The 27,783-nt window shown below is 48.5% G+C and overlaps 1 protein-coding gene and 1 long non-coding RNA gene across 10 annotated transcripts in view; one reads left to right on the plus strand and one right to left on the minus strand.

The window, feature by feature from the left end:
• The first annotated feature begins 17,899 nt into the window (after nucleotides 1–17,899).
• On the plus strand, nucleotides 17,900–23,859 carry LOC129397532 (uncharacterized). The gene is made up of 4 exons (XR_008625015.2): nucleotides 17,900–18,219; nucleotides 22,630–22,747; nucleotides 23,080–23,232; nucleotides 23,461–23,859. It is a non-coding gene; the product is annotated as an uncharacterized LOC129397532 (long non-coding RNA).
• The window catches only part of TMEM44 (transmembrane protein 44), a 46,027-nt gene continuing 39,527 nt past the window's right edge, over nucleotides 21,284–27,783 (minus strand). For 5 of the 9 annotated variants that reach the window (XM_034957925.3, XM_034957923.3, XM_034957926.3 and 2 more), the window contains exons 10-11: nucleotides 26,336–26,368; nucleotides 21,284–22,246 (exon numbers count right to left, since the gene is read on the minus strand). In XM_034957925.3, coding sequence (XP_034813816.1) covers nucleotides 22,136–22,246; nucleotides 26,336–26,368 — 144 coding nt within the window. In that variant the 3' untranslated portion in view covers nucleotides 21,284–22,135. The remainder of the gene's footprint in view (nucleotides 22,247–26,335; nucleotides 26,369–27,783) is intronic. The other 4 variants (XM_055111000.2, XM_034957927.3, XM_063602639.1 and 1 more) reach the window with 1 other exon arrangement.

Consider the following 27,783-nt stretch of genomic DNA (forward strand, 5'->3'; position numbering starts at 1 on the left):
GGGCAGGCCATCAGGAAGGACACGCAAGTTCTCAGGTGGAATTTCTTTTTCCTCAGGGAAACCTCAGCCCTGCTCTTAAGATCTTTCACCTGGCGGCTCACGCCTGTAATCCCAGCACTTTGGAGGTGAGCAGATCACTTGAGCCCAGGAGTTCAAGACCAGCCTGGGCAACAGGGTGAAACACTATCTCTATAAAAAATGCAAAAAAAGGCCGGGCACAGTGGCTCACGCCTGTAATCCCAGCACTTTGGGAGGCCAAGGCAGGTGGATCATGAGGTCAGGAGGTCGAGACCAACCTGGCTAACAAGGTGAAACCCCGTCTCTACTAAAAAAATGAAAAAATTAGCCGGGCGTGGTGGCGGACGCCTGTAGTCCCAGCTACTTGGGAGGCTGAGGCAGGAGAATGGCATGAACCCAGGAGGCGAAGCTTGCAGTGAGCCAAGATCACACCACTGCACTCCAGCCTGGGCAACAGAGCGAAACTCCATCTGGAAAAAAAAAAAAAAAAATTAGCCTGGCGTGGTGGCCCACACCAGTAGTCCCAGCCACCAGGAAGCCCGAGGCAGGGGATCACCTGGGCCCGAGAGGTGGAGGCTGCAGTGAGCTGTGATTGTGCCACTGCACTCCAGCCTGGGTGACAGAGTGAAACTCTATCTGAAAAGAAAAACAAAAACAAAAAACCCTTCACCTATTGGAATTATCTGATGATTTAGGATAACCGTTCTTACCCAGAGTCAGTGATTACGGGCTTTAGTCACTTCTATAAAATACGGTACCTTCACAGCAACATCTGGATTCGTGTTTGAGTAAATAATTGGGGAATGTAGCCTAACCAAGTTAACACATAAAAAAGACCATCACATTCCTCAAATACTTATCTTGGAACTTTGGGAGGGACTCATCCCACATATACACTTATTTCTTCTTTCTGTTTCTTATAAGAAGGACTGCTAGAAAATGTGCCCTTCTAAACAAGCTTTTTAGAAATGTCCGTATTGTTTGCTTAGGATAGTAAAACCCCCTTTTTGCCTGTTCATACAGAGGCATGAGGAGCCTCAAGTGGTTGAGGGTCAGTCTTAATTCCAATTCAGTGGAATCGTTGCTGTGTTTCCTGGTGGAAGCATTCCTCCCTTTCAGCCTAAGACTCTAGACCAGCAGAACCTAAGGTCACAAGGAAAGGAGGCAGACGTTTTGCTAGTGGATCATTACGGGCAATGGCGAGTGGGGTCATTCCCATTTCCACCCCTCAAATCCTGGACTCGTGAATTCTGGCTATGGAAGAAACAGTAGCATGTATTAGACACGAATGTAGAGACTATCCAGCCTCCTAGAGGACTTTGCCCCACGAGGTATTGCCACCTGGTTGGCACTGTAATTGAGTCTTCAAAAGCCCATTCTGGCCAGGTACAGTGGCTCACACCTGTAATTCCTCGTTTGAGCCCAGGAGTTTGAGACCAGCCTGGACAACATAGTGAGACCCTGTCTCTAATTTAAAAATAAACAAAAACAATTTCAAGGCCATCTTACCACTCTATCAAGCCAGTTGCTTGAGGATATGGGGAACATGGTAAGATTCTGAGTTCCATAAGCTGGGGCTCATTGCCACATGAATTGAGTTCTCCGATGAGAAGCAGTATTGTGTGAAATGTCATGATGGTGGATAAGCCGTGCTATAAATCCATGGATGGTCGTTTTAGCAGAAAGATTGTCTACAGGAAAGGCAAATCTGTATCCAGAGTAAGTAGCTATTCTGGTAAGAACAAAGTGCTGGCCCTTCTATGATGGAAATGATTCAGTGTAATCAATTTGCCACCAGGTAGCTGTCTGATAACCCTGGGGTCCTATCAGGGTCTCTCCGCTGCCAGCAGACTGGGCACTCAGCACTGGCTGCAGCCAGGTCAACCTTGGGGCTGAGCCCACACACAGCCTCCATCCCTGCCACCATGTCCACTTGATTCATGAGCCCAGTGGGCAATGACAGAACTGGCTGGGGAAAGAGGCTGACTGGTATCCATAAAATGGGTCATCCCATCCACCTATTGTTAAATTCTCTCTCTGCTGAGGTTACCATTTGGTGAGCACTCACGTGGAACATAAATATCTTCACATTTTTGCCTATTCAGAGAGGTCTATCTGCTTACTCCTCCTTCAGACCTCCTTGTCACCAACTTTCCAATTATGTTCCCTTTAAGTCTCTGACCATCCAGCCAATCCATTGGTGATAGCCCATGCTATGGGTTAAATGTTTGTATCTCCCTAACATTTATCTGTTGAAATTCTAACCCCCAATGTGATGCTATTAGGAAGTAGTGAGGGTGGAGCCCTCGTGAAAGGGATCAGTACTCCTTAGGAAAAGAGACACAGAGACCCTGCTTCCTTTCTGCTCTCTCCCACCATGTGAGGAGCCACAAAAAGACGGCCATGTGCAAACCAGGAGACTGCATTCAGCAGGTGCCAGAACCGCCAGCACCTGGATCTTGGACTTTCCAGCCTCCAGAACTGTGAGAAATAAATTGTTGTTCAGCTGTGTGCAGTGGCTCATGACTGTAATCCCAGTACAAGAGGAGAGGCAGGGGTGGGTCCTGAGGAGAATCAGCAGAACCTTGCAAGGCAACTTAGGTGAGGCCTATGAGGTTTATACCTGCAGAGTGTGGCCAATCTGCTCAGACAGGAAAGGCTACTTTTGGCAAAGAAGACTTGGCAGAATTTAGGGGTTTGATGATCCCAGCTTCATCAGGATCTGCCCATATGTCCCAATTCCAATTATCAGTATCCCATTCCTTCCCAGTCAATGCCCTTGCTTTAATAAAAGATCCTGCAACATTGAGAATTGAATTTACATTGGAATTTAGCTACTTGGAGGATAAGACCCTGGATTTTATTTTCAGAAATCTCAGTCCTGTAACCACAGGAGATAAGAGTTTTTCTCAGGGCAGATAGAGAAGCTTTCAGATCATTTATGCAAAACATGAGCTAGGAATTTGAAGCCCTGAACTCATCCTTTTCTTTCCCCACTTTTTTTTTTTTAATGAGACAGTCTTACTCTTTCATCCAGACTGCAGTGCAGTGGTGTAATCTCAGCTCACTGCAGCCTCTGCCTCCCAGGTTCAAGCGATTCTCCTGCCTCAGTCTCCCGAGTAGCTGAGATTACAGGCGTGTGCCACCACACCCAGCTAATCTTTGTATTTTTAGTAGAGATGGGGTTTTGCCCTATCTTAAAATATAAATAAATAAATATATAAAGAAGAACTCATTTTTAAGATTCTATTCCTTTAGAACCACTTTCAGAACCAAAGCCTGTATTAGCCAGACTATAACCAAGACAAAGATAACTAGGAGATAAATATTAAGAGATATATTGCAAGGAATTGGCCTGTGTGATTGTGGGGACTGGGTAGGCAAATCTGATATCTGAAGGGCAGACCAGAAAAAGCAAGGTTTAACTTTCTCAGGCATTACCAAATGCTGCTGCCCACAGATGAAATTTCTTCAGGGAACCCTCAGCTCTGCTCTGAAGGCCTTTCAAGGTCTGACCGAACCAAGCCCATTCAGATTATCTAGGATAATCTCCCTTAAAGTCAACTGATTATGGACTTGAATCACATCTATAAAATACCTGCACAGCAATGCCTAGATTTGGGTTTGATTGAAAAATGGGACTGTAGCCTAGCCAAGTTGACACATAAAACTGACCATCACACCGGGCGTGGAGGCTCACGCCTGTAATCCTAGCACTTCGGGAGGCTGAGGCAGGCAGATCACCTGAGGTCGGGAGTTTGAGACCAGCCTGACCAATGTGGAGAAACCCCATCTCTACTAAAAATAAAAAATTAGCCACGCATGGTGGCAGGTGCCTGTAATCCCAGCTACTCGGGAGGCTGAGCTAGGAGAATCGCTTGAACCTGGGAGGCAGAGGTTGTGGTGAGCCGAGATCGTGCCATTGCACTCCAGCCTAGGCAACAAGAGTGAAACTCCGTCTCAAAAAAAAAAAAAAAAATTGACCATCACAATGCCCCCTGTAGAAGGTGGAGAGCCTTTCAGCAGCGGATGCATTCACATGATCACAAATGTGCTGTAGGCCCGTCGATTGCTCTGTGGAGGCTGGTTTCAAGGAAGGAAAGGCTGAAGGCAGACAGACTAGCTGAAAGACGATCCAGGCCTTGCTGTGAGCTGACTCGGGTACTCCAAAACTCAGTTGTTCAAGCTCAACACCTTGTACCTCGAGCAACTGTATTTGGAGATACAGTTTAGAGGTGCTTAGGTTAACATGAGGCTGTTAAGGCCAGGTGTGGTGGCTCACGCCCATAATCACAGCACTTTGAGAGGCCAAGGCAGGTGGATGGCTTGAGCTCATAAATTCGAGACCAGTCTGAGCAACATGAGAAACCCCGGCTCTATGAAAAATACAAAAATTAGCTGGGTGTGGTGGTGCAGGAGGCTGAGGTGGGAGGATGGCTTGAGCCTGGGGGGCGGAGTTTGCAGTGAACCGAGATGGTGTCACTGCATTCCAGCCTGGGTGACAGAACCAGAGCTTGTCTTTAAAAAAAAAAATGGGGCCGGGCACAGTGGCTCACGCCTGTAATCCCAGCACTTTCGGAGGCAGAGACTGCTGGATTGGTCAGGCTTGAGGTCAGGAATTCGAGACCAGCCTGACCAACGTGGCGAAAATCCATCTCTACTAAAAAATACAAAAATGTAGTCGTGGTGCACACCTGTAAATTCCAGCTACGCAGGAGGCTGAGGCACAAGAATCGCTTGAACCCAGGAGGCAGAGGTTGCAATTTTTAGTAAAATTTTACTTTTCTTGGTCAGGCGCCGTGCTTCACGCCTGTAATCCCAGCACTTTGGGAGGCCAGGCGGGTGGGTCACCTGAAGTCAGGAATTCGAGACCAGCCTGACCAACATGGCGAAAACCTGTCTCTACTAAAAAGACAAAAAGTAGCTGGGCATGGTGGCAAATGCCTGCTACTCGGGAGGCTGAGGCAGGAGAATCACCTGAGCCTGGGAAGTGAAGGTTGCAGTGAGCCGAGATAGTGCCACTGCACTCCAGCCTGGGTGACAGAGCAAGATCTTGTCTCAAAAAAAAAAAAAGATTATTTTTTGTCATACCAACAAATTCAGCTTTGAAGGAAGAGAAATTTGAACAATATTGACAGAAAGTTGAAGGGCAGGCAACTGGTAACGGCTCAGGCCTGACTGAGGGGGTTCACTATCCTGCTTATTCCAGACAAGCGGTCTGTTAGATTTTCCATCAGCCCAAATAACCTTCTACAGGGTGGAATTTATCATTTCCCAAGAGAGAAGCATCCGCTGCACCCTCAAAGCACAGCCACACAAAGACCTGTGGCTAAACTGGACACTTTGCTTGCCACTGATCTACTAGACGCATGGTTTCCAGAAGGAGATTGTCTGTGGCCGCAAACGGATTGCGAGCAGACTGCGAAGGGGTAGTGAAACCACCGCGGGGCTTCGGAAATGCTTCTCCGCTGAGCAAAGCTAAAAAGAAGTCTACAAGACATCGTGGATTTGGATGAAAAGAGTCTGCCTCCCCTTTGTCAACAGAAAGCCACAAGCATGCGTGTGCTGTGATGTGAAATGCTGGCATGAAGCAGCAGGAGTTTCCATTTTGTCACACTACAGGGAAACGCTGGAGCATCTCTGCAGCTGCCCCACTGACCCCCAGGACAACTGCAAGTCTAACATTTTTCCTTCTCATCACCTCCTCCACCCCTGGTGAAAGTTTTCCTGCCTCTTTGCCTTTCTGGATGGGAGAGCGCAGCTGGGGACACCCGAGGCAGCTCAAGCTGGAACACAAGGGCAGGGAAAAGCAGCGGACAAGATATGAAAGGGCTTGGGAGACATGGGAGTGAGATTGAAGGGCCCGAAGCACAGACAGAGCTGGCCCACGAGAGAGGAAGTGTTGCCTAGGATGTACTGTCTCTTCTCCTTCCTGGGATGATGAGAGGGCAGGAGCCACCTCGGACAGGTGTGCCCCCGTGCCCAGTGGAGTTCGCTAGAAGTGAGGCCTGCTGCTTCCCAACAGCTAAGTCATGGTGGAAAGCAGAGTGAAAATGTTTTCTTCCAGGAAAACAGGACCTCTGTTTCCATGACGCAGCCTCTGCTATTATCACACTGTGTGACCTGGACAAGTGTCAACCTTTCAATCTGTAGTTTCATCTGTAGATAATAATACCTGCCTCTTTGGGCTTGACGCAGAGTTATTAAGTACAGAGAGAATGAGTAAATATTCATCAAACTCCAAGACACCAGTAGGTGAAAGGTTTATGGGGAAACTTTTAGCCAGGCGTGATGGTGGGTGCCTGTAGTCCCAGCTACTCGGGAGGCTGAGACAGGAGAATCACTTGAATCTGGGAGGTGGAGGTTGCAGTGAGCCGAGATCGCACCATTGCACTCCAGCCTGAGTGACAAGAGCGAGACTCTGTCTCAAAAAAATGAATAAATAAATAAAATAAAAACTAATTTGGCTGGGGAAGGGTAGTGATAAATTTGCAGTTAACAAAATGTTTAAGTCTGAAGCCATGGCTGTTATGGTAGAGATCTCTTCAGGGCCCAGGCAAGACTTCGGTCACTGCGGCCAGGGCCAGGACTCGGTTCCTATCTCCCCCTCGCCGCCCTTGCATTGTTCTCCAAATCCCCTGGTGACCGAGCAGATACCCTGGAGGGACGAAACGAGGCCCACCCTGGCTTCCTCGAGCAGGACAGGGCCTGCCTGTGTGCTTTTCTTTAGTCTCAGAAAAGCCAAAATTAGCCTCACTTTTGTTTCTTTTCTCAGGAGCCTCTAAATTGTATCTCAGGAAAGGATTATTGTGCTCTAGGGACCCTATCTTATCGTGGGGTGTGGGGGAGGCGATGAGTGAAAGGAAAATGGTCTTTGACAAATTGGTTCAATTCGGACAATCACGTGATTTTCCAGTAATTGCCCACCACTGCTGTAGTGAGCTATTGTTTCACTTCCCAAATATTTAGTCAAGTAGGACGCCTGAGAAAATTGGGGAGGGTCAGAGGCTGGAGAGCACGCTCATGGAGGGGAAAAGTGCTGTTTTTGGTGATCTCTGCATATTGTTGTGAATGGTAATACCAAGGAGGCTCTGGACTCTTTATCACTAACTTTGAAGGACTGACAACCACTTTAGGTGTAAGGAGACCCCTCAGGGACACCCCCTGCCGGAATGCACTGCCGTGGGGGAAGAGTCCTTCTGAGGCGCGGGCTCTGGAGCTGGTAGCTTTTGAGCCTAGTTTGACCCAGCTCTTCCCTGCTTCATGGCCGACCAGGCTGCCTTGCTGACCCCTCTGAGGAGATAAGGGAGTATTGTTTTACCTCTCCTGGTGAACACCGCTGAGAAAAACAAAGTCACACACTGTGAATTAGGGGACAAATGAGACTCGGGCTGCCGGAGCTAAAGGTTTCACACAAAGAATCCAAGGCATGACCAGGCATTTGCTCTTATGCAACTTTAAAAATTCCTGGGTCTCCAGGGAAAAAGAGCACGAGCTCTGGGGTGACCTCACCCTGCCTCACTCAGCCTGACATCACGGGACATTTGGGGGATGAGGTCGGACGGTGGCGGCAGCGGCAGCACGTGAGAATGTGTGTTATCGACGGGGAACACTTTTCCCGTGCTCTCATGTGGTCATCTGTCTGATATGCCTGTGGGTGGAGGTGGGCAGAGGGGAAGGGAGTGTCCTGTCACCGGCGACAGAAAAGAGCCATGAGGTCATTGGAGCCCAAGGCTTTCCTCACTGACCATCGGCAGCAATTGTCTTCCCAGCTTCCACTCCCAAGGGTTCACCTCCGCTCCCACAGAGGGTTCTGATCTTGGGATTCCTGCTTTGGACACACATTTTCTTCCATCTGAAAATAGGCCCTGATAGTCGGACAGGGGATATATTATTTGGAGAGAGATTTGGCAATTAACTTTGACAATTTTGGTTTTTTCCAGCTTCTGATGACAATTCCCTCACATCTGAGCCCCTCTGAGATGCTGCCCTTCCTTCTTATAACTCCCTGCCTAGGCATGATGTGCAGGCAGCCCTTCGCCCACCTTGCCCACACCCTCCCCACCCAGGGTTCCTCACCATGCATCTCACTGCGATCTGGGATCCCTCCCACTCCTCCACCTCCATCCCACTGAATCAGCGTCGCCGATCAGGAGCTGAGACCTGAGAAGCTGTATAAGAAGCAGACCACTCCCGCGATTCTGCTGCCCACTGAACTGGAGAATCATTGAGTCGGCTGATCTCTAACCACCGACTTAGAGCCTGCGTTCTAGAATCGAAATGTTCCAGGGAAGGCAGCCTCAAGGGAATCAACGCACAGCCTCCCACTTGTGCAGGGGTTTTAATAACCATTAGGTCTCAGTCTTCCTACCTCAGTGATTCTCTTCCTTGGCTGCATGTTGGAATCATGCCTGGGGTTTTTTAAAGTTACACATAATATGGTTCCCAGCAGAGATGAGACATACGGGCTTTCCCCACCCCGCTTCTCTAAGAAGCAAAAAATGGCCTTGGAATCCCAGGCAGTGGTACCACCGGAAGTGTAATGTTGACACCTGGTAAGGAAATCTCCCAACTAAGTCACTTGGAGGCACAGAGGGCAGCCATCTGAACAGAGTGGGGACTGGGGATCCCAGGACTTACTGTGGTAATTTCCTTTAGAAGAATCGCTTCAGTGTTGGAGAAAGGGGTGCTCTCAGACGCTTAGGCTCCAAGGTGGCCAAAGAAAAGCTGCAGACCCTGGGGTGGATCCCTGGGGAAGAGCGGGCAAGAGCGTGGAGGTCCTGGCTCTCTGTGCTGGTGAGGCTGGAACGGGGTCTGACACAGCATTCCAGAGCCAGCTGGTGTCCCACGAGGAGGCTGTACAGGTGAACTTAGGAGTCCAAGTAGGGATTCCTTGTCCAGGATTAGCAAGAGGGAGGGGGAGGTGGTCTCTTCTTGAAGAGGCACAGCTGCCCTGCGAGGCTGCTAGGAGCAGCTGGAGGGTACAAGCTAAGGATGGGGCAGGACCAGTGACTGACAGTGACACCATGAGGCAGTGAGCGGTCACAGCAGAGGTAACCGTAACTGCTAATAGTGATTTGGTGTTATTGCCCAGCATTGATCAATGTGCCTTACACTTATTAATTCACCTGATAAAAGTTCTGTGAGGAAGTCATTATCACCCCCACTGTAGAGAGAAGGAAATGGAGGCATGAAGGCTACACAATTAGAGTGGCTGCCAGTCTGTGAACCCAGGCAGTCTGGCTCTGGAGCCCACACCCCTACCCAGGAGGCCTTGCTGCCTTCATGGCAATAGCCTTCATTTATTGAGCACTTACTATGTGCTGTCACAGCCTCTGTGCTCTTTCAGGCTTCACCGAAATCTTCTCATTTCACAGATAAGGAAAGTGAGGCGCAGGAAAGAAAAATAGGCAACTGCTTACCATCCATTCTCTCCCCTCTGGGAGTGGAAGCCAGACTAATTCCACGGCAGCTCCTTTGCTTTTTTTTTTTTTTTTTTTTTTTTGGAGACAGAGTCATGCTCTGTCGCCTAGGCTGGAGTGCAGTGGCACGATCTCGGCTCACTACAACCTCCACCTCCCAGGTTCAAGGGATTCTCCTGCCTCAGCCTCTCGAGTAGCTGGGATTACAGGTGCCTGCCACCACGCCCAGCTAAATTTTGTATTTTTAGTAGAGATGGGGGTCACCGTGTTGTCCAGGCTGGTCATGAACTCCTGACCTCAGGTGATCCACCCTGCTCAGCCTCCCAAAGTGCTGGGATTACAGGTGTGAGTCACTGTGCCCAACCAGCTCTTTCACTTTTTAGAACTCAATAAGCCTTTAGGGTTCTCAGAAAACTCAGGGTAGGTGGAAGCTTCAACAGCGGATTCTGGGCATCCTGCAATAAAACATTTGCCCTCTTGAGTGCAGAACTGGAAAAACAAAGATTATAGGACATTCTTTCTCCCTCTAAATTTGTGAAAGTAAATCATACCAATTATAGGGGCCTCATCCCAGATCCATTGAATCAGAATACATGAAGAGTGGGGCCAGGAAATCTGAATTAAATCAAAACCAAAAACAAACCACAGGTGATTCTGGTGCACAACTGGGGTTGAAAATCACTGCGTTATCTCACGGTCATATGCATGGCCCCAGTGAGTAGTCAGCACTGTTTCACCTTGCCCGCTGCCTAGACACAGCCTATTTATCAAGACAGGGGAACTGCAGTAGAGAAAGAGTAATCCATGCAGAGCCGGCCGTGTGGGAGACCGAAGCTGTATTATTACTCAAATCAGTCTCCCCGAGCATTTGGGGAGCAGACTTTTTAAGGACAACTTGGTGGGTGGGGGAAGCCAGTGAGCCGGGAGTGCTGATTGGTCAGGGATGAAATCACAGGGAGTCAGCTGTCTTCTTGCGCTGAGTCAGTTCCTGGGTTGGGGCCACAAGATCAGATGAGCCAGTTTATCCATCTGGGTGGTGCCAGCTGATCCATCAAGTGCGGAGTCTGCAAAATATCTCAAGCACTGATCTTAGGAGCAGTTTAGGGAGGGTCAGAATCTTGTAGCCTCCAGCCCTGTGACTCCTAAACCATAATTTCTAATCTCTTGGCTAATTTGTTTGTCCTACAAAGACAGTCTAGACCCCAGGCAAGAAGGAGGTTTGTTTTGGGAAAGAGCAGCTGTCGTCTTTGCTTTAAAGTAGAAACTAAGTTTCTCCCAAAGTTAGTTCACCTTCGCCCAGGAATGAACAAGGACAGCTTGGAGGTTAGAAGCAAGATGGAGTTGGTTAGGTCAAGTCTCTTTCACTGTCTCGCTTACAGTTTTGCAATGGTGGTTTCATTTCCAACAACAACTTCTAGTTTTCAAATTCTCTTGCTTAGAAAGAAGCTGCATGCGAGACCTGAGCAGAACTCCTCTCCTGTCACAGAGGGGATGTTGCTCAACAGGCAAGAGAACGTGCCAAGGAAGGAGTTGGGTAAGGCCTGGGGCAGACAAGCAAACATCCAGGCACTCTGTTCTTACCCTTCCCCCTGCCTTCTCTACTTGGAGAATCATTAACTGGTCTTAAAAGCCAGGCCCACGAAGCCATGTCTTCTTGGTGAACACTCCCTCTGTCTGGCCTCCGCCTCCTCCTGGCCTCTCCTCCTGGGCACTGTGCTTCCCCTACAGGGCTGAGATGCCCTTGCAGACAAGGGCTGGGAGTTATTCCTGTGCTCCCCCTGCCCCAGCAGGGTGCCTTGGACATAGTAACCCCTCAGAAAGTGTCAGTCCAATGAACATAAGGGAAAGGAAGATGGGAGGAGAGAAGACAGAGGGACAGAGAACTCAAAGGGTAAAGCGGTAACCATATTTGGGGGATGGCCAGTGAAAGGTGATTTAATGCCAACCCCATGAGTAAATGGGATCTCTGACCCATGGGACAGCCGGTCCAGGTACTCACCTGGTCACCCTCTACCTGTGGATCACAAACACTGAGAGAAACGTGAGAAAAACATGCATGATTGTACCAGGAATCATTTATTATCATTGTTGATCCTTATTATGACCCTCTGAGATAAGTAGGGTAGATATTAATAATCCCATTTTGCAGCTGAGGAAGCTAAAGCTCCAAAAGGGCCAGGTGCAACGGGTCACGCCTGTAATCCCAACAATTTGGGAAGCGAAGGCTGGAGGAACCCTTGAGGCCAGGAATTCAAGACCAGCCTTAGCAACATAGTGAAACCCCCATCTGCGCAAAAAATTAAAAGTTGCCGGGCACGGTGGCTCGCGCCTGTAATCCCAGCACTTTGGGAGGCTGAGATGGGTGGATCACCTGAGGTCAGGAGTTCGAGACCAGCCTGGCCAACGTGGTGAAACCCCGTCTCTACTAAAAATACAAAAATTAGCTGGGCGTGGTGGCGAGCACCTGTAGTCCCAGCTACTCAGGAGGCTGAGGCAGGAGAATTGATTGAACCCACGAGGCAGAGATTGCAGCGAGCTGAGATCGTGCCACTGCACCACAGACTGGGTGACAGAGTGAGCCTCCATTTAAAAAAAAAAATATTAAAGGTTAGCCAGGTGTTGTGGTGTGCACCTGTAGTCCTAGCTACTTGGGAGACTGAGGCAGGAGCATCAATTGAGCCCAGCAATTTGAGGTTATAGTGAGCTATGATTGCACCACTGTAATCCAGCCTGGGCAACTGAGCAAGACCCTGTCTCTCCAAAAAATTAAAAGAAAAAAAAAAAGCTCAGAATGTAGCTACTAAGCAGAAGGTGAGTTAATGCAAGTTCATCGTGAGGCAAAAATAGCTCAGATTTTTTTTTTTTTGAGACGGAGTCTTGCTCTGTCACACAGGCTGGAGTGCAGTGGCGCGATCTCAGCTCACTGAAGCTCCGCCTCCCAGGTTCACGCCATTCTCCTGCCTCAGCCTCCCGAATAGCTGGGATTACAGGTGCCCACCACCACACCCAGCTAATTTTTTAGTATTTTTAGTAGAGACAGGGTTTCACTGTGTTAGCCAGGATGTTCTCGATCTCCTGACCTCATGATCCGCCTGCCTCAGCCTCCCAAAGTGCTGGGATTACAGGCGTAAGCCACCACGCTGGCCCCATAGCTCAGATTTTTAACATTGAAAAAGTCTGATAGCCATCTGATCCAACTCTCTGGTCAATGGTAACATCTTCCCCAAACCATCTTTTTTTTTTGAGATGGAGTCTCGCTCTGTCTCCCAGGTAGAGTGCAGTGGTGCCAACTTGGCTCACTGCAGCCTCCGCCTCCTGGGTTCAATGGATTCTCCTGCCTCAGCCTCCCAACTAGCTGGGATTACAGGTGTGCGTCATGATGCCCGATTAATTTTTGTATTTTTAGTAGAGATGGGATTTCACCATGTTGGCCAGGCTGGTCTCAAACTCCTGGCCTGAAATGATCCACCCACCTTGGCCTCCCAAAGTGCTGGGATTACAGGTGTGAGGCACTGTGCCTGGCCCAAAACATCTCTATAGGTGGGTTGAGGCTGTGTTGGAATTACTCCAGTAACAGGGAGCCCGTGCAACCATTGCAGCTCAGACAGGGCCATATGAAAGCTCTCCTTTACCCTAACTTACAGTCTTTCTCTGTATCACATGCCCATTAGCTCAATCCTCTCCTCCTGAAGACCAATCCAAAGGCATCAGCTTCTTTCCACTCTGCGGGCTCTGTGCTACCACCCCTAATGTGACAAGACCAATATCCAGGACTGAGCCTAGGCCTTGCTTCCCACCCCTTGAAGTAGGAGGCTGCCAGCCCCTGCTCGGCTGGGACACTGACTCATTCGTGACAGTGTGGGTGAGTCACTGCTTGCCTACAAGGAGTCTACTTCCCGGTTAAGGTGCTATTAAAAGGGTAACAGCCTCTGCCACTCTGCTCACTCAGGAGACAGTGGAGCATCTAAGGTGTCTCAATCTTGCCTCCTCAGAAGTTCAAAGGTCTTTACTTATACAATCTCATAATAAAAATATACTCAGGATCTAAAAGACATCCTGATGACTTTTAAAGAAATATGGAACTAGACCTAAAACAGGGGATGCTAGCTGGGCTGGGTGGCACGTGCCTGTAGTCCCAGCTACTAGGCTGGCTAAGGTAGGAGGATCGTTGAGCCAGGAGTTTGAGAACAGCTGGGCAACATAGCCAGACCCTGTGTCTTAAAGAAAAAAAAAGAGGGAGAATCTACAAAAGTAACTGCTTCATGCTGAGGAAGTCATAATAATAACTGACACCTTTATAGCATTTGGGAGTGGAAAGGCCCTTTCATGGTTTGCTTTTAGTTTTTTTCTGTGTGTGTGTGTGTGTGTGTGTTTTGGATGGAGTTTTGCTCTTGTTGCCCAGGCTGGAGTGTAATAGCACCATCTCAGCTCACTGCAAGCTCCACCTCCCTGGTTCAAGTGATTCTCCTGCCTCAGCCTCCTGAGTAGCTGGGATTACAGGCACCCACCACCATGCCCAGCTAATTTCTGTATTTTTAGTAGAAACGGGGTTTCACCATGTTGGCCATGCTGGTCTTGATCACCTCAGGTGATCCGCCCGCCTCAGCCTCTCAAAGTGCTGGGATCACAGGCGTGAGCCTCCGCGCCCGGCATGGTTTCTAGTTTTTGGAGGCACCATAGAGTAAAGCAGGTAGAAGAGGAGTACACTTTCTTTCTTTCTTTCTTTCTTTCTTTCTTTCTTTCTTTTTTTAATGAACAAGAATAGGAGTCTCACAGTTGGTGAATGGTGGGAGTTAGGACTGGTCCCCATCAGAGCTGGCCTTCTGGAGACCACACAGGTGCTGACAGCCCCAGGCACTGATGTGCGTCAGCTCGGGCCGAGTGCTGGCTGCCCTGGCTGGGATTTTCAGCAGCACTTCTGAGCCTGGCGCTTTATTGTGCACTATCTTATCTCAATAGGAAAAGGCAATTCAGGGGAAGAATTTCCCTGTCACAGTGCTCCAGACTTTCCATTGTCCAGCTTTCTTAGTCCTGGGTCATCCCCTGGGTCTGACCATTACTCATATCCATGGAGGCACCTTATCAGGGCTGTCTAAGATATAGGGCCTATTTTTTTCTCAGTACCAGACAAACTGGAATTTATCCACCCTTTGTGGCCTGACATCACACGACAATTAGTCGGCCCAGAATCCAGCCACATTTGGGAAGCTGCTTGAAAAGCAGTCTCTAATAACCAGCTCTTTCCTTGCAAAGCCCTAGAATTTCAGGGTCCTCTGCTGGCAACAGTGGTGGCGATGCGTGGAGACCCCATCTCATGATGGGCCAACTGTGAGACTCTTTCTTTTTTTTTTTGAGATGGAGTCTCGCTCTGTTGCCCAGGCTGGGGTGCAGTGGTGCAATCTCAGCTCACTGCAGCCTCTGACTCCTGGGTTCAAGAAATTCTCCTACCTCAGCTTCCCGAGTAGCTGGGATTACAGGTGCCCACCACCACGCCTGGCTAATTTTTGTATTTTTAGTAGACAGGGTTTCACCATGTTGGCCAGGTTGGTCTCGAACTGCTGACCTCAGGTGATCCACCCGCCTCAGCCTCCCAAAGTGCAGGGATTATAGGCGTGAGCCACTGTGCCCGGCCTTTTTTTGTTTTTGAGATGGAGTTTCGCTCTTGTTGCCCAGGCTGGAGTGCAATGGCGTGATCTCAGCTCACCGCAACCTCCGCCTCCTGGCTCCAAGCAATTCTCCTGCCTCAGCCTCCTGAGTAGCTGGGATTACAGGCAGGTGCCACCACACCCGGCTAATTTTGTATTTTTAGTAGAAACAGGGTTTCTCCATGTTGGTCAGGCTGGTCTCGAACTCCTGACCTCAGGTGATCCACCTGCCTCGGCCTCCCAAAGTGCTGGGATTACAGGCGTGAGCCACGCCTGGCGAGAATCTTTCTTTATTCCTGTTCTTTCTCACCCAGCTGGCTTTGAAAAACTTCCAACCTACAGAAAAGATGAAAGAATAACGAACATGTTTATACTATTCGCCTAGATTAATCCATTGTTCCCGTTTTTCCATTTGCTTTGTCTCTCTCCAACTACCTGAAAAATTTATAATTTTTTTCTGCTGAAATATTTAAAAGTCAGTTGCTTGGGGCCAGGTGCGGTGGCTCACACCTGTAATCCCAGCACTTTGGGAGGCCAAGGCGGACGGATCATGAGGTCAGGAAATCAAGACCACGGTGAAACCCCGTCTCTACTAAAAATACAAAAAAAATTAGCCGGGCATGGTGGCAGGCGCCTGTAGTCCCAGCTACTCAGGAGGCTGAGGCAGGAGAATGGTGTGAACCCGGAGCTTGCAGTGAGCCGAGATCGTGCCACTGCACTCCAGCCTGGGCGACAGAGCGAGACTCTGTCTCAAAAAATAAAAATAAAAAATAAAAAATAAAAGTCAGTTGCCAAATCACGGTGCTTCACTCCTAAGTAGTTCAGCATGTATATCCAAAGGGGCGTTCTCCTGCGCAACCATATTATTATTAAGAAAGGAAACAATAACGTTAGCTAATACACTGTACATATTCAAATTTGCTCAATTGTCCCAGTAATCCCATATAGCTCTCCCACCCCATCCCCACTGCAGACTCCTTTAAACTAGAACAGTTCTCTTAAGATGTATTTAAGTGTTTCCACAGTCAAGAAACATCTACTACAAAAATCCACATAATCTTTTTACAACAGAATCTAATGACTTCTAAGACTTTTCTGATCTATCAAAATTTTTCTTATAATTGTGAATGGTGGCTCAAGCTCTCTTGTGTTCTACCTTTACTAGTTTACATTATGGGTTTTTTTTTTTTTTTTTGAGACAGAGTTTTGCTCTGTTGCCCAGGCTGGAGTGCAGCGATCACTGCAACCTCCGCCTTCTGGATTCAAGCAATTCTCCTGCCTTAGCCTCCCGAGTAGCTGGGATTACAGGCGTGTGTCTAATTTTTGTATTTTTAGTAGAGACGGGGTATTCACCATGTTGGCCAGGCTGGTCTTGAACTCCTGACCTCAGGTAATCTGCCCCCACTTGGCCTCCCAAAGTACTGGGATTACAGGGGTGAGCCACTGCACCCTGCCTATTAGCTGACATTATCTTTCATAATTTTTTTTTTTTTTTTTTTACTGTGTGTGAACTGGGAATTCATGCTGTGAGAACAGGCAAAGCCACTCAGGCACTGCAGTAGATGATTTCAAGGTAATTCATGTCTGTTCTTCAATCCATGGTTCTATGATATTTTAGGTTAAATGGCAAAATGTCATTTCTTCATTAAAGCATAATGTTTGGGCCAGGTGTGGTGGATCATGCCTGTAGTCCCAGCGCTTTGGGAGGCCAAGGAAGGTGGATCACTTGGGGTCAGGAGTTCAAGACCAGCCTGGCCAACATGGCGAACCCCGTCTCCACTAAAAATACAAAATGTAGCCAGTCATGGTGGCACGCGCCTGTAGTCCCAGCTACTCGGGAAGCTGAGGCAGGAGAATCGCCTGAACCCAGGAGGCAGAGGTTGCAATGAGCCGAGATGGCACCACTGCATTCCAGCTTGGGCAACAGAGACAGACTCCATCTCAAAAAAAAAAAAAAAAAAAAAAAAGTATGTTTAATTCTGCACAACAGTGGGGTTTGGGAGCTTTATCACTTTGTTTGTTTGCTATTCTAAGTAGTTTTGTGAGAACATCTCATACAAATAGATCTGTTTTAAAAGTAATTTCCCGGCTGCAGTGGTGGCTTGTGCCTGTAATCCCAGCACTTTGGGAGGCCGAGGCGGGCGGATCACGAGGTCAGGAGTTCGAGACCAGCCTGACCAACATGGTGAAACTCCGTCTCCACTAAAAATACAAAAATTAGCCGGGCGTCGTGGCGCGCCCCTGTAGTCCCAGCTATTCAGTCGCAAGAGAATCGCTTGAATTCGGCAGGCGGAGGCTGCAGTGAGCAGAGACCGCGCCACTGCATTCCAGCCTGGGCGACAGAGGCTCCGTCTCAAATAAACAAACCAAAACTGAACTACGGAGACGCCCTCAGCAGTTCTTTCCCGGCTGCGTCGCCGCTGGCTGGGGTCAGAAACCCCGGCCTTCGGCGGCGGCTGCGGCGGCGGGGCGGGGCCGCGGGACTCTCGCTCCTCGCGGGAGGCGGTGGCTGCGGAGTGCGCACGCGCGGAACCGCAATTCCGTTCTTCCCGGAAGTGCCCTGGTGGTGCTGGGAATAGGGTGCAAGATGTCGGCGGATGCAGCTCCGAGGAGGTAGGCAGTGGGAGCCGACGTTCAGTCCCGCCCGTGCCAACAGTGGTTCCTCTCTCCCCCGTAGTTCGAGGAGACCACGCGCTGCCCCTCTGGCACGATCGTGGATGAACCCCCTGGCAACTGAAATGGGAAAGGCAGCGCCCCCGACTCTGGGGACTGGACCGAACTCCACGGTAGTGACAGCTGCCAGACCCTGAGGAGAGGACGAGAAGACCCGAGGCCTCTGCTACGAACACTGGCAGCCGATGGAAAATTCAGACGGATTTGGGACAGTATGCAGAGTTCTCCAAGCGACAGATTAACAGAGGCTCTTGAAGAATAACTGTGTAATCACGTGTTCTGCTCAAAAGAAGGCCTGAATGCCCAGTGCCTTATTTGGCTTTCAGGGTTGGTGAAAGAAAAAGCAAAGTAGATGCTTTCTAATGCTAAGTCATTTAATGTAGCACCATTCCTTGAACTTCTTTCATCTCTAAGGTCGTCCCTTTCACCTGATGATGACCTTTGGACCATCGTACAGGCATGTGTAAACTTGGAGATCTTCCTCAACATTGCACCATATCTTGGGTTCATTCAAGGCAGAGTCTCCTTGCAAAAGCATTCTAAAACAATGTAAAGTCGAAGAGAGTAGAGCAATACCTCCATAGTTGGAAAATGTGGAGGAGGCCAATTAAGGGACAGAAAAAGAAGTGCAGAGAATCTTGGAATTGTTGCAAAATTATTCTGGAGATATTTCTAAGTCTCCTCTATCCTTTTCCTTAGTGATTAATACAGGTTTTTATATTAAGTGGACAGTAAAATCCAAACAGAAAGAGGTATATGTCGTATATTGAAGCCTATGTTCAAAGTATATCTGAAATTTGTTTTTATAATGTCTTTCTTGAGAGCTTATAAAGATGTCAGTATTCTGTGGGAAACAAATTGGCACATTCATAAAAGAGAAAAAATGAAAAAAATCAGGCCCAACTTTCATTTTACAGATGAGGAAACTGTGACATGGAAAAGGAAATGACAAAGATCACACTGAATCAGACCTGGGAACTGGAGCCCAGCCATGCTCCTTGGCCCAGTGCCTCTTCTTATTCTAGGAGCTCATACCCCTTTGAAAGAAACATAATATGAATGTGTCTTCAAATGATGCTCATAAACCTCTTCATCATACTGAGGGAGGGAGATAAGGGGATTAGTTCTTCAGGATCTAGACAGGCTTTCAAGAAAATCTTAGCTGGGTGCGGTGGCTCATGCGTGTAATCCCAGCGCTTTGGGAGGCTGAGGCAGGTGGATCACCTGAGGTCAGGAGTTCCAGATCAGGCTGGCCAACATGAGGAAACCCTGTCTCTACTAAAAATACAAAAATTAGCCGGGCATGGTGGCGGGAGCCTGTAATCCCAGCTACTCGGGAGGCTGAGGCAGGAGAATGGCTTGAACCTGGGAGGCGGAGGTTGCAGTGAAGTGAGATCGCGCCATTGCACTCCAGGGCAACGAGTGAAACTCCATCTCAAAAAAAAAAATCATCATGATCATCATCATCTTAGCAGAGCTCTCGCTAAATGATAAAGACTTGGCAACTGATGATATCCTTTTTTTCAGAGAACTTAAGTAGGGACTGGATAATCACTAATTGGGGTTGTGTTTAAGGGCATTCAAACCTCTGAAATCTCTTCCATCTGCAGGTCTAATTATTTGGTTACTCTTTCAGTATATGTGTGCAGGAAGCATGGGGGGGAAGAAAACTAATCCCTCTTCAAAGTCTTCTTTGAATAGGTATTATGTTTGCATTTTCAGACATGTTAGTTCACTTAGTCTTCACCATAGGCTTTCTAGGTTGGTATTATTCTTAGTCTACCTAAGAAGTTCACAAAGGTTAGGTGACATGCTCCAAGCCACACAGATGATAGGCAGCACAACCAGATGATACCAGATGAGTGAGCCGATGATTACATAGTTTGTTCCCCAGCCCCTCCCCAGTGTAGGTAAAGTGCCTGCACTGCTCACTGGGTCATCAGAGCAAGTTGCTCCCACTGCCCTCTTGGTCTAACGGCTAGAAACAAAGCTGCAACAGAGGCCCACTCCTACTAGGAGAAAGGCATTTTAATTGGCACTTCCTCACAAAGGCTCCAGTGTTCTAGAGCTTTGCATACAGGAAGATTCTCGTTGAACAATGAAGCCAAACCTTGCTTCCAAAATTCCCAGTTTGGTAGTTCACTGTGGATGAAGAGGCCGGAGACACCCTTAGACAAGCTGGGACCATGATGATAGGAACCAGTTTGTGAAGGGAGGAGGCTGGGCTAACAGGATCTAGGGAGATAGATGATATCTGGACCTTAGGTAGTTCGTGTTACTCAAAGTCAGCAAGGTTTTTGTTGTTTTTTGAGACAGTCTTGTTATGTTGCCCAGCCTGGAGTGCAGCGGTGCGATCTCAGCTCACTGCAACCTCCACCCCGTGGGTTCAAGCAATTCTTGTGCCTCAGCCTCCTGAGTAGCTGGGACTACAGGTGCGGGCCGCCACATTTGGCTAATTTTTTGTACTTTTAGTAGAGATGGAGTTTCACCATGTTGGCCAGGCTGGTCTTGAAGTCCTGTCCTCAAGTGATCTGCCTGCTGCAGCTTACCAAAAGTGCTGGGATTACAGGTGTGAGCCACTGCACCTGGCCAAGATCATTTGATGTTCTTGGGTGAATGGCCACTTTCACCTGGATCCCACCAATTTTTGGTGCCCTAGGGAGCATGATCCAGAGTTCCCTCAAGACAGGATGTGCTAAAGGCAAACTCCAGAGGTCATCCTATCCCCAAACCTTCCGCCTTTCTAAAGAGAAGCTCTTCTGCCCTGCTGTTACCACTCAGTACTCTAGATTAAACCTGTTCCCCATGCTCATTCTGTACCCATGACTATATTTCTGCTTCCTGGAAAGTTGTAGCCATAGGAATGAAAAACTCACCAATCAGTTGTGGTCTTCCTGAGGCAAGTCAGTCACCTTCCTACTCTGGTATCTTCCATGGCTACCAGTTGGCCACAGAACCAAGCACTGACTCACCAGCCTCCACAGTCTGGTTCCTTTTCAGCCTTTTTGCCACCCCTACAGCCCATACCACATCATCCATTCTGGCCATCTCAGATTCTTCCTTGCTAGCTCCCACCTTTCCCTGCATCCAGTCCTCTGTACTATTTCATCTATTTGAACACTCTTTTCTCCCTGCATCCTGGGTCTCCATTCAAATCTTCCTCTTCCCTGGAAGTACAGCTTCAGTGGTTAACATCACAAAGCAAAGCTGACTTCAGCAAACTTTCCAAGACAACCAGGGACCAACACAGTTCAGATTAAAGGGGATAAATAAAGTGGCTTTAAGATCACTTGTAGTTCAGAGGTCACCCAGGGGATTAGGATCTATGCAGAGACCTGCAGAGCCACGCTGCTTCCCCAAGGGACCCCCTTCATGCTGCTGGAACTTGCCCTACCCCTCAGGAGAAACTGGGCTGCTGTAGGTGCGTCACGCAGGCAGCTGTGGGCCAGCCCGGAGCAAAACTGTGTTGCTTGGCATTTCTCCACTTCCTCTCATGGCCGACGTCATTCTGTGACTGTGCAGGGATTCATGCTTGATTTAAAATTTATTCACCCCAGTGTTCACTCCCACCTTAGCCCCATTCCATGCGCCCTTACCCTTACTCATCGCAGTATCAAAATAACTCCCAAATGGGATTGCTGTGCTTGAACACCTCCCATCATGCCTCTTATCTTCTGCATGCATTTGGTTAGTTCCTGAAGCATACAGCCCCCCTCACCTGCAAGCCCCGCCTCAGCACACACCCTTGCCAGGTTGGAGGAAGTCCTGGTACCCGGAGCAGTTTGCTTTGTTTTTGCAGTGTCAGTGATCTCACAAGCACTTGGTTGGCCACGCAGTCCTATCGATAACTTCCAGCAGATAACCCAAGTGGGTGACTGGGGGGCGGAAGCCAGGTCTTGGTTCCTGTGTGTGACCCAAGGCCCCCCAGCACAGGGCCCACCCTCTCATCTGGCTCAGCCAGGTCTTGCAGAATGGGCTCTGCTGAGATCTAACCAGACACATTTGCTATTTGTTAGGTGAACTCATTCCTGGAACCTAGCAGGTATTCAGTTTATGGCTGACTCTCAAGGGAATAAAGGGAAAAGGAAAAGCGGGTCTAGGATCCTTTGGATTATCCTTACAAAGCAAAAGCTGTCTGTGAACTGTAATCTTCAGAACAAATGCTGGGCCTATCCAGGTCTGTCCGCAGTACCCAAAGTCGTAGCTCCATGATGAGCTATGATGTAGCCCAGCCACACTCAGTGACGGCTCCTGGTTCCTCACTTTCCAGGGCAGCTTCAGTTCCTGCCGCGGTGTCAGTGCAGATTGATTCCTGCTGCGTTACTGAACAAACTCCTGACCCTGGGCTCTGAGCTGATGAGCTGGCTCCAGAAGGTGTTAATCATCATCACTCAGGTGTGCTGTCCTCACAGAGTCCTGGTGCACCTGGGATCCCAGTAGCTCCACATTTTCTTTGCTGCCTTCAAGGTTCACATCTTCAGGGTCCCACTATGGAGAAAAGATGCAAAGGGTACCTGGGTGGAACGGATAGATGCTTCTCATCTGTTATAACCCCTGACCCAAACAAAAGCTCCAATCTTGGTTCTCATGATCCAGGCACAGACAAGGACAAAAGGGTAAGGACAAGTTACCCAGGCCTGTTTCTAGGACCTAAGGAGGCAAGCATAACTTTACATCAAGCAACTAATGAACAACCACCCTAAACGTAACAGCTCCACTTTCCTTCCCGCCCTCATTCTCCACTCTTCTCTGCCTCTACCAAGTCCTTATCTAGTGAGACTGAGTCATGTTCTCCTTATCCTGACTCCATGCCTAACTCATTCCTGGAAAAAACCAGGCGAACTTAATCCTTTTTTATTTTTTTAAGACAGGGTCTTGCTGTGTCACCCAGGCTGGAGTACAGTGGTGTAATCATAGCTCACTGCTGCCTCAAACTCCTAGATTCAAGCAATCCTCCTGCTTCAGCCTCCCGAGTAGCTGGGACCACAGGTGTGTACCACAATGCCCTGGCTAAGTTTTTAATTTTTAGTAGAGATAAAGTCTTGCAATGTTGCCCAGGCTGATCTCGAACTCCTGGACCTAAGCAGTCCTCCCGCCTCAGCCTCCCAAAGTGCTCAGCTTACAGGCTTGAGCCACCATGCCCAGCTTCAACCTATTCTTTATGGGCCAGGTAAATACCTCTTCCCCCAGGAAGCCTACCTTGACCGTGTTAGCCCATTGAGCTCTCACCTGCCTTTCTCTTTGTATTACCTATTCCACTGATTTGCCCCTGAGCACGGACAGCCCTGGCGTTTATGCGGACATCTGCCTTGTTGTCTCAGGTAGATGATGGGCTCCATGGGAACAGAGCAAACGTTCGCTCCTGCCTCCTACACGGTGTTTCCTCTAAACCTGAGGCTCAGCAGACTTGTCATCACTTAAAACCCAATTCAGAGCGGGGGGCACTGCCAGTGAATAGTTCATCACCGACTCAGGTGAGTATGGGAAGTTGAAATTTGCAGGGGTGAGTGATGGGTTAAAACAAGTGGGCACAGAAGCATTGATGAAGCTGTCTGTGAAGCCCTCCTGCTGTTCTAAGATGATGGATTAGAGCCCAAGGGGATCCTTGGTGTTACCTTTGAGGTTCCAGCCATGGAGGCAAGTAGGGATTGGGCTCCAGTTCTCCTCCTGTCACTAATTTGCCTTCGTTTTGGGGGCCTCAGTTTCCCCATGTGTATGCTGTGGTATTGGATCAGCAACGAGATAAGAAGATCTCTCCCATTTCCAAGCGTCTATGATGATTCTGAGGCACAAGGTCACATTTGACAGTACTAGGAAACCCAGGAAACAACAAGCAAAGATGACAAAGGATGTGTCTGCCTGGGCAGACGATCTATTTGGACAAGATAATAGACCCAGGCATGGACATGCTCGCCAAGAAAGATGCCCTGACAGCTGCTCACACTGAAGCTGAATCGAACATTCCAATCCTTAGAGCTTCCAGCGAAGATCTTGAAGTCTCCCTGAGCCACTGACACAATGGCCATGCCATCCCAGTGATAAAACACAAATTGTGGCCTTGTTTTGGACAGAAATAAAGAGCCCAGTTTGTTAGTGATTTACTGATAATAACTGAATCGAGTACTAATACTTGGCGATTTTAAAAGCCATCATGTTAAAAAGACCACCTGATTCCCAGTGACCCTGCGTGACTGGGTTTGGGCAGCTCGTCCCCTGCACCTGTTTGGGGCTGTGCCAGCCACTTCCAGTGCGAACATCGCATTAACTTGCGGTCGCAGACTTGGCTGGACCCCTTGAACCAAATTCCTTTCTGACATTATCAGACCCCAAATAAAAGAGCTCACCAGGCCCCTCAGCCTACGTGACCCACCTGCCCAGTGAAAGAAGTAGGGCCCTGTTCTGTTCTCTGAGGATGGTCAGTGTGCTCTTTGATGAAAACCGTTTCTAAGCTGAGGCCTGAGACCTAGATCATTGTTCTCACAGCGTGTTCTTGACCAGCCACACCAGAAGCACCCAGGCTGCTGGCTAAAAACACTGATGCTGGGGCCCACCCTAGCCCCTGGGTAGGGGATAGAGACCTAAGGTTTGGCATTTTTACAAGCTCCTAGGGTGATTCTGAGATGCCCTGATGATTGAGAACCACTGCTCGAGCTTCTTAAATGGCTGCTGAAGAATGATTCTTGCCAACCGTGACCAGTTCAGCAGCCTGCAAACAGAAACCTGTCACTTTGATCAAGTGAGCTCTTTAAACTAGTACAGGCTGGGCACGGGGGCTCACACCTGTAATCTCAGCACTTTGGGAGACTGAGGCAGGCAGATCACCTAAGGTCAGGAGTTCAAGACCAGCCTGGCCAACATGGTGAAACCCCGTCTCTACTAAAAATACAAAAATTAGCCAAGTATAGTGGTGGGCGCCCGTAATCCCAGCTACTTGGGAGGCTGACACAAGAGAATCGCTTGAACCTGGGAGGCAGAGGTTGCAGTGAGCTGAGACTGTGATTGCACTCCAGCCTAGGCAACAAGAGCGAAACTCCATCTCAAGAAATAAATAAATAGGCTGGGTGTGGTGGCTCACGCCTGTAATCCCAACACTCTGGGAGGCTGAGGCGGGTGGATCACCTGAGGTCAGGAGTTCGAGACCAGCCTGGCCAACATGGTGAAACCCCATCTCTATTAAAAATACAAAAAATTAGCCAGGCATGGTGACAGGCGCCTGTAATCCCAGCCACTTGGGAGGCTGAAGCAGGAGAATCGCTTGAACCCGGGAGGCGGAGGTTGCAGTGAGCCGAGATCACGCCACTGTACTCCAGCGTGGGCGACAAGAGTGAAATTCTGTCTCAAAAAAATAAATAAATACATAAATAAGTAAGTAAAAATAAAGTGGTACAAATCTTAGAAAACATTTAGAATCTATTTTTTTCTGAATCTCCAGAATAATGTGTTTTAAAACTTCATTATTTATTTACTTATTTATTTTGAGACAGAGTCTCACTCCATCACCCAGGCTGGAGGCATGATCTGGGCTCACTGCAACCTCTGCCTCCTGGGTTCAAGTGATTCTCCTGCCTTAGTATCCCGAGTAGCTGGGACCACAGGTACACACCACCACACCTGGCTAATTTTTGTATTTTTAGTAGAGATGGGGATCTCGCCATGTTGGCCAGACCGGTCTCCAACTCCTGACCTCAGGTGATCCGCCCCCCTCAGCCTTCCAAAGTGTTGGGATTACAGGTGTGAGCCAACGTGCCCGGCCTAAAAACTTCATTTTATAATAAAATCATTGCTGGAAACCAGGCATGAAGAGAATCTGAGCAAAAGATCCATTTTCATATCAGAAACAATCCTGGGAGACGACAGGCACAGGTAGTTGTCACAAAACGTGCCTGTCACTTGGAGGCAAGGGTGGCATGGAGACAGCAGCCAGCTGCCCAGGGTCCCAGAATGACAATGTCTGGAACTGTTTATTGCAACAGCTACTGCAGCCATGCCAGCCACTACTACTGTTGTTCCAAACCATGTTTCTTCACTGGGTTACACGTCTTCTTGGAGTCCCTATTACTTGGGCTTACCTGAATACCCCCAAAGCAGAAAGAACTCTGACCTGAGAGAGCCCTGAAAATCCCATTCATCCTCAGTCTTGCCTCTCATTTTGACTTTTTTTTTTTTTTTGAGATGGAGTTTCACTCTTGTTGCCCAGGCTGGAGTGCAATGGTGCAATCTCGGCTCACCGCAACCTTCATCTCCCAGGTTCAAGTGATTCACTTGCCTCGGCCCCTGAGTAGCTGGGATTACAGGCATGTGACACCATGCCCGGCTAATTTTGTATTTTTAGTAGAGACAGGGTTTCACCATGTTGGCCAGGCTGGTCTTGAACTCCTGACCTCAGGTGATCGCCCGCCTCGGCCTCCCAAAGTGCTAGGATTACAGGTGTGAGCCACCGCACCTGGCCTGACATTCTTTTTTTACTAAAGGAATTTGTCATGGGTCTAGCCATCTAAGGAGGTCTAACAAAAACAGGAACTGAAATCAAGCCATAGGAAGTCCCTCCTGGAAGAGAAAGAGCATGATCGTCCATACCTGCTCCGAGTTTAGGGCCTCCCAATACTTCTGCTGCAGAATAAAAAGAGAGACAGAAAAAGCGTTGGACAGATTTTGCCACCATCACACAGCAGAGCAGAGCTCAGGACCAGCTCCTGTCTGCTCAGTGAGCCAGGAGACAGGCCCTTAGATGGTTGGGGGCAAAGGAACAGGTGACTCGGCAAGCAGGAAGGCAGCAGCTACTAGCAGTTACAATTTAGTTAAATGATCAATGAGATAGTTATGATAATTATGAAGGGCTGCATGTCCTGGGAAAAATTACAATCTATCAAGATTTAAAAATTACTATTAGTAGAAATTATTATTATTATTAGGAGGAGTAGCAGTAATAATAATAAATCTCCCATTTATTAACCACATGGCTGGGATGATTCAACTCAAACCCATAAAACTGAGATGCCAATAAAATTCCTGCCTTGCAAATATGGGGTATTTGCTACCAGCCAAGATTCATTTGTAGTCAGTGTTTACTGCATGGTTGGTTCCACTCCAAACCTCAAATATGTCTGACTCAAGTTCTTGCAGGGCAGGCATCACGTCTGCCCTTGTTACTCCAGCACCTCCTGCAGCGCCTGGGAAACGTATGTTTCTGACATGAGCTAAGAATCTATGAATATCTGTTACATTGATCTGGGAATGTCTATGAAATTAAATAGCAGGCAGTCCGAGCAGTCCACAGGATTTAGGGTTATTATCACATTAAAACAAAGCACGTTCAACTCCTTAACATTTTTCATTAAAAAAAATCAATTAATTAATTTTTTTGAGAGAGGGGCTTGCTCTGTCACCCAGGCTGGAGTGCAGTGGCATGGTCATAGCCCACTGCTGCCTCCATCTCCTGGGCTCAACTGATCCTCCTGCCTCAGCCTCCTGAGTAGCTGGGACTACAGGTGTGTACCACCATGCCTGGCTGACATTTATTTTATTTTTTTAGTAGAGATGAGGTCTATGGTGCCCAGGCTGGTCTTGAACTCCTGAGCTCAAGCAATCCTCCCATCCTGGCCACCCAAAATGCTGGGATTACAGGCATGAGCCACAGCACCTGGCCTAGTTTTCTATCTATCTATCTATCTATCTATCTATCTATCTATCTATCTATCTATCTATCTATCTACCTATCTATCTATCTATGTATGATGGAGTTTCACTCTTGTCGCAGGCTGGAGTGCAATGGTACGATCTCGGCTCACTGCAATCTCCGCCTCCCAGGTTCAAGCAATTCTCCTGCCTCAGTCTCTCGAGTAGCTGGGATTACAGGCGCCCACGACCATGCCCAGCTAATTTTGTATTTTTAGTAGAGATGGGGTTTCACCATGTTGGCCAGGCTGGTCTCGAACTCCTGGCCTCAAGTGATCAGCTTGCCTCAGCCTCCCAAAGTGCTAGGATTACAGGCATGAGCCACTGCGCCCAGCCAGGCGTAAATCATT

Source organism: Pan paniscus, chromosome 2 (genome assembly GCF_029289425.2).
Source record: "Pan paniscus chromosome 2, NHGRI_mPanPan1-v2.0_pri, whole genome shotgun sequence".
NCBI classification, from domain to species: domain Eukaryota; kingdom Metazoa; phylum Chordata; class Mammalia; order Primates; family Hominidae; genus Pan; species Pan paniscus.